Here is a 9,906-nt window from a genome sequence, read left to right on the forward strand (position 1 = left end):
TTGGCTCATCCTTTTTCCACTGGCCAAATGCAAAATACATCGAGATCTAATGCACAAGAGAATTACACGCTTTAAGAATAGGTATCAGTTAACATCTTATAAAAGAGCTACATTAAAAAAAAAAAAAAAAAAACGTCTTATAAAAGAGCTGCTGTGTAACAGTAAAAACTAAAAACTGAGGATGTTAACTGTTAGAAAAAAAGAGGACACTTAAAGCTAGTCTGATAGCAGCGATGCTATAGACTGATTTGCATCGTCACAAAATGGATGATCTTGATCTCCGGCGTATCCTTGCCGGGAGCCTGAATCATTTTCCGGCTCTTTCAGCACTGAGTTGATATACCGATGAGTTTCTTGTGCTCTTCTAGTCCCTTCCTTGATGGAGGAATTTTCGTTACAGTGAGAATTACATTTCCCATATATTTTGAGAGACGAGTTTTTCAAGGCTGCATCTGTTGAAGAGAACCGGAGGCCGAAGCTCCCAAACCCTTCAATCCCATGTGTTAGCTTTCGAGTTCTAGCCCTCTCTTCCTTGAGAAATGGCTCACTTTCCAGAAGCTTCAACACCCTCTCAGATGAGTTGGTGACACTCGAGCCCCAGTTGAAACTGCACATTTAAACAGAGGGAAAGCTTATTGAAACAGGGGTTGATTGGACGATGATGATAGTGAAAGGAAATGAATAGAGAGATCTTTATATGATGCATGCCAAGTTGCCAACCCTCTCTCGTCGATATACTGAAATCTTCCAATCTCCTTGATAACTTGTTTATCGCACTGAAACTCCTCCGCAACTCTACGTGGTCCATGGGTTAGAAGATGTTCCAATAGAACTAGAGCATTGTAAGAAACCCGCCAATTCTTTCTATCAAATTTCAACAACCTGAATTTGCAACCAAAAAAAAGAGAAGAAAAAATATTGACAGATTATTAAATTAATCATTTTTTACCAGCTTAATATTTTGAAATAAGTGACGATTTAACCAAAACAAAAAAAAAAAGCGCCAATCAAATCGAACAAGAAGAAACTTAGAGACCTCTTGTGTAGAATCTCCACAATTCTCCAATAATCATCGACTTCAAAGGCAGCCCGAGAAATTACTCCCATGGTACGTGTGTCCTGTGGCCATGCATGTCCATTTGTGGCTTCTTCTGTCATTCTATGAATCCCACCCACAAGAACCCATATCAGAAACAAATCCAAAACTCCCATATATATATATATGAACTTTTTCAAGAGTAAAAAGTGACTTACAGCTCTGCAGGAGTGACATCCGTCAGCGCCAATCGGGCAGTTTTTATCTTCTCTGTCAAGAACAAGGAAGCTTGCCTCTTGAATCCATGGAAAAAATCACTGCCCATGTTGCTTTTTTTTCAATGGAAAAACTTCAACAGGCCTCTGAGTTAAGGGAAAAGGTGATAAAAAAACTCATGACACAGATTCTTTAGGAAGCCTTATCAACGTACGTAAGAAATGCAACCACTCCATTGTTTACTGCAATAAACCCCAACTGTTCCATAAAGGTGGATTTGCTTATGTAATGAGAGGAAGAATACGTGTTTCCACTTTCAGTTGGAATTATATGAAAAGATGGTGGCCATTGACATGGAAATTTCCAAGTGAAGTTTGGTTAGCCCCTTATATATATATATATATATATATATATATATATCCTATTTCCAATTAATGAAGGAATGGCTTCAAAAACTAGTTGCAGCCAAAATATTGCAATTCTTACCAAAAAAGGCGGCTCCATCATGATGTAATCCCAAGTCTTCTGTCTAGAAAGAATAGGTTAGGCATGGTTGTTATCTACCTACTTTACATTCACAATTTGTACAATTTCTTAACATGGAGGTAACTTGTGACATTTAAAGAGTTGAATCAAATGATTCAAATCCTCTGTTGAAATATTGAGATTTTTTGTTATTAAGTTGTCCGGATTTTTATGACAAATAAGAGATGAGAGTTGTGGGGTCCATTCTCTTAACCTAATTAAATTTTTGTGAAGAGTCATGCTAGAAACCATATTTTTATTTCATTTTGTTGATGTAATAGTGTCAATCAAGTTTGATTTATAGAATTATTTATTCTGTGAAATTTAGAATGCCTAATAATAGTGTAAAAGAGTTTTCAAAATCAATATATTAGCTTGTTTGTGTAGATAAATACTTTATGGTTTTGGAATGTTTTAAATTGAAGGTTTTAAAATGCCTTAAATGAAGAGAGTCACACTTGGCACGAATCATCGGAGCTTTGAGCGATCAAATCATGAATAAGAATTATGATCATATGATTTAGTGATTTGATTTGGATCGTAGGATGATGATGTATGGGTGATCATACCATAACAAACATGGTCATCCTCGTACCAAATCATTTCCATGAATGTGATAAGTTATATGAAAAGAGAAACAATGCAACTCTTGGCTAAGAGTTGCATTGCATTCTATAAATAGAATGTGAGGGTAAGAATATTCATACATGTAATTCTCTCTGACATTTTCGTTTCTCTTTGTCCTCCATCAAATTTCCACCCAAACAGTAACAAATCTTTCTACTAGAATGTGAGGGTTAGAATATTCATACATTTTATTCTCTCTGACATTTTCATTTCTCTTTGTCCTCCATCAAATTTCCACCCAAACGGTAACAAATCTTTCTAGCGAAAAGTCTTTCATAATTCAACATAAGATGCTTCTAAGGTAAATCTAACGGTTGGATTTACTAGACCGTCAACAAAGTCAACTATAAGATCAAATTAAATTTGAACAAATGGTTGAAATTAAGTGATCGTTACTAATAACTACGGTCTAATAGTTATAATTAAATAACCATTAATAATAATTTAATATAATGGTCAAAATTAAGTGTTTGTTAATATTTGATGGTCATATTTTATTGACTGTTAAATTAGCAATTAATCACTATTAGTTGTGAAATTATATGTTTATCAGTGAACACATTAAAACTTTGGTTTGATACAAATATATACTAATATATTTTGCACTTGTACTTTCTTAGTTGATTAGTTTGCATTGTCAAGTACAAGGAGACAACTAGTGTACTTGGACTAAATCATAGCTTGAAGCCAGTCGGTACTAGGTAGTTTGTGTGGTTATCAGTTGGATCACAGGTTCAAGCCTTTGTGCATATCATGTATTCTCTATCCCAGTCACTAGCATTAACGATTATTGCAGTGAAGCAATATCCAACATGTCCTCCATTTTTTTGGTAAATATCCTACATAATTCAAGCACTTATTTCTTGTGAAGATCATGTCAGAATCTGAATTTTGTCAGAAAAAAATGTACCCACAAAGAGAGAAGGGGGAGAAAACAAAAAAGAAAAAAGAAGTACCCCCAAATAATTTTACATGCTGAAACCCTAAGGTAAAGATCATGGCTTGCATAAACAAGCTCCAAAAATTGCAAAATTTTCTTAATGGAAATGCTCGTGAAAGAAAAGAAGTGTATACCCTAATGCCTAATCAGGTGTGTCGCTTTTCTTTCTGTGGTATTGCACTAGGTCGAGAGCACAATGCCCTTCCACATGAACTCCAATACTCAAGTAGAAACTGTCCACATTCGGGTTCGATATCCCACAGACATAAGGGCAAGCTCCCAAAGTATATTTGGTATGCTCAGTGGATTCACCTTGGATCCAGGAATTTCAGACCAGTTGACAGATATCTCGAGCATTTTGATGTCAAACCACTTGCATAGAAACACTAACTCAACATCAAAACACCACCTGCAGAGAGTCCATAATGCAAGTCAGTTCCCTCAACAGGTTCTACACATAAAAAGAACAGCCATCACAAGTCATTTCCAGAAAGGGAAGGGGGACCAACCAAATTGAGTCAATTGACTAATGAAAAATAAGAATATAGAAAGATTACCCAGCCATGAGTCCCTCTTACATTTCTACAAATTCGACAATGAAAGGATAGCATGAAAGGGTAAAAGAATCCTCTATTCTATTCAATAAGAAGAGCAAGCATCTGCATGATCTCATTGCAAAATGCCTCTAAGAAAGTTGCATATCAATCCAGTTACCTCTTTAAACGGATGTTTTTGAAAAGCTTCCTTGCAGCAGCCCTAGTAAACATCTTGAAACCACACTGATGCAGTGATGAGTCAACATCAGGATAAAAATTGAAGTGTAATTTCCCAAGATAGAGCTTCATGGGTAAGCATAAATGAAGTCCTGGACTTCTAAACTTGTACCAACTGGAGGTCAATTAATATTACCAAAAAATGAGGCAGAATTACCTGTGTGTCACGAATTCCAGAACCCGCAGTCAAGAGGACCACAAGATGGAAACCCTTCATCAAAAAGTTGCGGTACCATTTCCTCTGGGGCATATAAGCGAAATGATTCAACAAAGTAGAATATGAAACAAAATTGCCAAAGAAACGAAGTATAAAGCATATAAAATGGGCAGCATTAGAAGACTGAACTGTAGCCAGAGCTTTCTCCTCAAGATGAGCACGAGAACCAAATGCAGCCATTGGAATATCAGATATCCTAAAACTCGAATTGCTAGCTGCTGAATCTCCAGGCTGAGATTCCTTTCTGGCAAAAGCATGGATCTGGTGGGCATAAGAAAAGTATAAAATCAGGGATTTTACAAACCTGATTTTCAAGTTTCTCTAGTATAAAATCTTATCCCAAAAAAAAAAAAAAAAAAGTTTCTCTATTATAAAATGACGATGATACAAACCTGACTTTCAAGTTTCTCTAGGTCATTAACCTTAGTTGCTCCATCAGCATCCAGCATTAGAAGTAATTCACCACGTGAATGAAGCATGCCCTGTTTTACAATGCTTTCACAGAGGTAAAGAGCTTCAATCAATTGTCGTCATACAAAGGGGATAAAAAAAAATGGAACATCCAACAACATCAGAACATGTTCACAAGAGATGGTTCGAATTAGACTCACTTTTCTGATAGCTTCTCCCTTTCCATGATTTGTACCAAGAAGGATAACTCTCACATTGTCTACAGTGTATTTCCTTACAAAGTCAAAAGCTACTCTTTTTGTCCCATCAGTACTTCCATCATCAACAATCACCACCTGTTAAAAATTCATCCATTTGAAATGTAGAGTAGCAGAAAATGGAAGTAAAAACTCAAGCTAGCAAAACACATTGCATAATTTTTTTGAAGGATATAGAAACACGTATAAATTAAAATAATGAACTGGCTTAGAAATTACTAGAAGAAAAGCAGCATTCTTTTAAAAATGAAAGCTGGTGAAAATTAAAAGGCAGGACTAAAGACCACATTTTGGATTCTCCTCCCAAGGCAATGCCAACATAAGCACACAGAAGGCAGTACCTGGCAACTAAGAACAAGACAAAAACCAAACAGCGCAAGGGAAAGCAGCAAGTAAATGTAGATGCCTCTAATGAACAATGGCACAAGCAAGGAGGGCGGGGTGATTGAAGGTAATATTCATGAAGTGAGAGTTCAAATATTAGGGGCAATGGTTTACTCAATTAAACATGCTAAGGAAGATTATTTACTATGTACTGAGAATGGTTTGAATGCCTTTTTTTTTTCTTCTTCTTGTGGGGTGGGGGGTAACTTCAAAAGAGCTTTACATACTAGATCCACAAAAATGATCAAGCACAAGATCCCATTTTTTGAAAATATTACTGAGCCCAAATGGGAAAACTAATCTACCATCTGCTTGTATGGAGGAGCCCTCACAATTAATATCCATTATATTGTTAAGGCAAAGCGCTAGAAAGATAGGCATCCCAATTTGAATGTCATTAATAGAACATGAATATGACAATGGATACAGTCTGAGGGTTGCAATCAATGATACAATCATCCCTCATGGCCATCATAACCAACTGAGATGATCCCGAAACTGAAAGGAGAGAAATGATACCTCATAAGAAAATGACTTATCCTTTGCTGCACGTTGTTGAAGATAACTACAAAGTAAAGACATAAGTATCACTAAGAAACTCCCTTAGCAGTAGCTGTCAACATAAATCACTATGGTAGTAGGGGTGGTTGTCATGCTTAACTACAAACAAACACCAAAAACACATAGCTTGTTCAAAAAGAAAAGTAGAGTGCAATCAATTATACTCGAACTTACTTCATAGTTTCCTCGAGAGCTCCAGGAAGTCTATGCTCTTCATTGAATGCAGGGATTATTAAGGATATATACTTCTCCGCTGGATCAGAAATATGTGGGCATGGAACCTAAAAAATAAAATCATTCTAGAAACATTAAAATCATACCAAAACCACTACAAACACAACATTGTAAAGGGAATAAATTTATCAAAATAATGCTACCAAGAGAATTATTATAAGTCTTTGCAGACACTTTTTAAGTCCATATTTTGCTCAGACACTATATACTCTTCTCAGACTCAACAACAATGTCGACTTGACATCAGAAGTTTATAATTCTTCTAAACCTTTATATATATATATTAAGCAGATTGTGCTAGGGTTTTATCATCTAATCTTCTCTGAGGGGATAGCTTCTCTTTCCATAGAATGCATCACCCAGGACCTTTTACCTCAATGACAAAAAGAGAATAATAAAATGGTTCGATTTAACTAGGGCATGAAAATGGTGACATAGATTCTTTGATAGAACCGAGCTGACCTTGCTATTCAGTTAGAGAACTACATTTCAGTTTGCCCATTTGGCGTATGCTATGCATTTGAATTGCTACATTTTAGTTTCCATTGTGTCCATTGTGTTTGGAACTTGTGCATCTTAAAATTGCTTTTACACTGAATTGAATTCATAATTCTTCCTAGAACAGCTACACATTTCATTAACTTCACCCATTTGTAAGTCCTCAACAAAGATCAAAATTGATTGCTTCAGATAATTTCTTCACAAAACAAGAACGAATTTCAATACCACAGAGTAACAGGAAACTAAATCTCAGGAATTTCAAATCCCTAATACTCCTAAAAATCCTAATCGAAGTTAAAAATGTATGTATTTCTATGTATGTACGTGCAAGTGCAATGTAGATTTACCTGTTTTAACGAATTAGGGTCCTCAAATATCGCGGGAGCTTCGACGTGCCTATCAAAGGATTAAATCAAATATCAAACAACAAATTAAGCATTTTATTGGAAAGGAAGAGATTTTGAGAAATTTGATGTGGGGATTCGAACGTACGCGTGGTTGTGCCTTCTTCGAGAAGCTTCGAAGATGATCGCAGAAACTAAGCCAAAGAGTGCGATCAGAATGAGGGCGAGCAAGAGCTCCACCACCGTCCACAGAAACCCCATTTTCGCTTGCGGAGTTTCTGTGCGTATTGGTCAGCGTCTAGTAAATAAGCAGGTTTGACAATTTTGGTTAGTTAATGTGGTTCGGAGTAAACTTGATTTTTAAAAACTATTTTAAAAACGCAAATGCTAAACGCCCAACTTTTAAAAAACGCAGTTAACCATTTCGCAACCCTTAACCATTTAGCCAAATGGATGTTTGATTTTGACTTTTAAAATTGCAATTCAGTCTTTAAAATTATACGTTTTTAAAAAAGCACCTCATTACCTTCCGATTTGAAAACACATATTTTATGCTTTTTCAAACAACAATTAAAAAAAAAACGCAATCCCAAATAATTTATTTTTTTGCAATTTAATTTAAAATCTTACTTTTTTTTATATATAAAATTGCAATCTCAAACATACCCTTAATCCAGTTGTGTCGATTTACTTTAGTTGTTAATTTGTTAATAATTAATCCTAATACGATATGACGGGGCGATCAACTCGGCCCATTTAATACACAAATCATGTTGGGTTGATCCAACTCATTTAATAAATAGTTCATATTAGGCCAATTGGTTAAACAACTCATCCATGGTTAAGCAAGTTGACTCGATATTGACTGTTCAATCAATTCAACTCAATAGTGACACAAACCCGATTATATCAAATGTTAGCATATCAATTTTGTATTAAGTTTGCAAATTGTTAGCTCTACTTAAAAGATTCATAATGAATAGGATGGAATAGTTATAAGTTATACTCAAACAATATACAATATCCATTATATTGTTAATCAAACAACAAGAGCCATAAGCCCGTCTAGCTCAGTTGGTAGAGCGCAAGGCTCTTAACCTTGTGGTCGTGGGTTCGAGCCCCACGGTGGGCGTCCTGAAATGGTAGATTAAATGTGTTTTAGTCTACAACGTTTTACTGAAAAAAAAAATGAAGCATATATCAATAGCTTTTTTTTTTTTTTTTTTTTTTAAGCACGTATCGGTAGTTTGATTACAGAGATTTAGAGGGATTCTTCTAATGATTTGATTATCAAAGCCTTCAACATTTTCTTGCAGCACATATATATTGGCTAATTGGCAGTATAAAACTACAAAGGTCTGTTTCTGATGGATTTGTTCCTAAAACCCTAGAAGTTTCTGAGTACAATTATGTTCCAATCAGAAGATCATAACATTGAGTTGAATGCTTTAAGCAAGGATGCACGGCAACATATACCCAAATCACCAGAATTTCTCAATAGCCTGATGCTACAATTACCATAACAAGTTTCTTTAAGGAGAAGACCGTGCTAGTTTTAGATTAAGAATGATCACTGGATAAAGATTGTAGTTGGGACTTCATGCAGCATAGATGCAGTGGATCATAAAAACAACAATACTAGATTTACAGTTCTTCTCAAAATTAACCAAGAACAAATCAAGGAATTGATACAAAATAATAATAATAATAATAATAAAAAAAGTCAAAATCCTACTAAAAAAATAAAACAAAACAAAATTTTCGGATTACGTTTAAACGGATAAAAGTCTCATTCTACCTAGCTTGCGATGAAATCCCCGTTCAACAAGATATCGATTGTTTCAATCAAGGCTCGATTGTTGTTGGAACTTCATGCATCCTAGGTGTAATGGATCACAGACACAACAGTACTACTAGATTCACAATTCTTCCTAAAACCAAGAATAAATGAAGGAATTGTGGCAACAAAAAAAAAAAAAAATCATATAAACCATCATAAACCGCAGATAAGCCCGTTCTAAATGAGTTTATATGTAAAAACAAGTCAAAATCTCACTAAAAAAAATGAAAGTTTGAATTGCATTCAACCGGGCATCGACGGTTTCGATCAAGGCTGGCTTAAATGTTGTAATTTGAAAATCTTGATGAAATAATACTTTATAGTCTTTTGAATAAGTTTTCCAACACAATCAAAATTGTCTTCCTAAGATATTGAAATCTCAAACTTCAAAGTCACTTTTTTATTATTATTATTATTATTATTAAGGAGGACCTGCTTGAAAATTGGCCTTCATCAGGAGTACTGAAGAGCAACAAAAGTGGTTCTCATGTTCTCTTTTTCTACTGGACCCTTGAATCAGTTGTGTCACACCAACTTGCCAGGGAGTCAGGAAATACCATTAAGGTGGGATGTCATGAAGTAGTTTGGTTCTTTAAGGCTCATATTATTAACTTTTATTGTATTTTCTGCAGTAATTGAAGAGCTGTTTGCAACAGATATTTCATGTGTCACTTTCACTTTAGTAATGCTATTATCAGCTTTCAGTTCCCATTATGGTACCAACGTTTGATTATCCATCTTGTGCTAACATAGTACTGTCATGATACTTTGAAACATTGCAGAGGACATGCCTCATTTGAAAGAGTATTGTCACTTAATACAGCTTTTATTACATTTTTTTTATAAATTGATGTGGTAATTCAAGTAATACTTGTTATGTCAACTACTAATTAAATAATTAAATTGAAGTAATATTACTCTTCACACTACTAATGTTGCATGTACTCTTAGGTGACTTTTTTTTTTTTACTTTCTGAAATGATTGACATGAAAAGCCATTTAAAACACACAATGTGAACTCGTGTGAATGAAATATGTAT

The 9,906-nt window shown here is 34.9% G+C and overlaps 2 protein-coding genes and 1 non-coding gene across 3 annotated transcripts; 1 reads left to right on the plus strand and 2 right to left on the minus strand.

The window, feature by feature from the left end:
- Positions 1-10: 10 nt before the first annotated feature.
- On the minus strand, positions 11-1,565 carry LOC132188639 (uncharacterized). The gene is made up of 4 exons (XM_059603154.1): positions 1,255-1,565; positions 1,037-1,159; positions 721-882; positions 11-607 (listed from the first exon to the last, which is right to left on the minus strand). Exons 1-4 carry the CDS (start codon positions 1,359-1,361, stop codon positions 217-219), a joined length of 783 nt encoding a protein of 260 aa, XP_059459137.1. The 5' UTR covers positions 1,362-1,565; the 3' UTR covers positions 11-216.
- Positions 1,566-3,248: 1,683 nt separating this feature from the next.
- On the minus strand, positions 3,249-7,349 carry LOC132188638 (uncharacterized). The gene is made up of 10 exons (XM_059603153.1): positions 7,175-7,349; positions 7,030-7,078; positions 6,122-6,228; positions 5,906-5,951; positions 4,946-5,080; positions 4,727-4,816; positions 4,464-4,595; positions 4,275-4,358; positions 4,059-4,123; positions 3,249-3,753 (listed from the first exon to the last, which is right to left on the minus strand). The coding sequence occupies exons 1-10, from the start codon at positions 7,285-7,287 to the stop codon at positions 3,567-3,569; spliced, it is 1,008 nt and encodes a 335-aa protein (XP_059459136.1). The 5' UTR covers positions 7,288-7,349; the 3' UTR covers positions 3,249-3,566.
- Positions 7,350-8,085: 736 nt separating this feature from the next.
- On the plus strand, positions 8,086-8,158 carry TRNAK-CUU (transfer RNA lysine (anticodon CUU)). Its single transcript has one exon. It is a non-coding gene; the product is annotated as a tRNA-Lys (tRNA).
- The last annotated feature ends 1,748 nt before the right edge of the window (positions 8,159-9,906 follow it).

This window comes from Corylus avellana, chromosome ca7, assembly GCF_901000735.1.
Source record: "Corylus avellana chromosome ca7, CavTom2PMs-1.0".
Classification (NCBI taxonomy): domain Eukaryota; kingdom Viridiplantae; phylum Streptophyta; class Magnoliopsida; order Fagales; family Betulaceae; genus Corylus; species Corylus avellana.

What these genes read in the sequence shown, in the direction of transcription:
- LOC132188639 (XM_059603154.1), bottom strand. Translation starts at nt 1,361, where the DNA reads ATGGGCAGTGATTTTTTCCATGGATTCAAGAGGCAAGCTTCCTTGTTC. An exon ending in GATGTCACTCCTGCAGAGCT is followed by an intron (nt 1,160 to 1,254) that starts GTAAGTCACTTT and finishes TGGGATTCATAG; the next exon opens with AATGACAGAAGAAGCCACAA. An exon ending in CAGTATATCGACGAGAGAGG is followed by an intron (nt 608 to 720) that starts GTTGGCAACTTG and finishes TTAAATGTGCAG; the next exon opens with TTTCAACTGGGGCTCGAGTG.
- LOC132188638 (XM_059603153.1), bottom strand. Translation starts at nt 7,287, where the DNA reads ATGGGGTTTCTGTGGACGGTGGTGGAGCTCTTGCTCGCCCTCATTCTG. An exon ending in ATAAGTCATTTTCTTATGAG is followed by an intron (nt 5,081 to 5,905) that starts GTATCATTTCTC and finishes AATTTTTAACAG; the next exon opens with GTGGTGATTGTTGATGATGG. An exon ending in AGGGAGAAGCTATCAGAAAA is followed by an intron (nt 4,817 to 4,945) that starts GTGAGTCTAATT and finishes ATTGTAAAACAG; the next exon opens with GGCATGCTTCATTCACGTGG.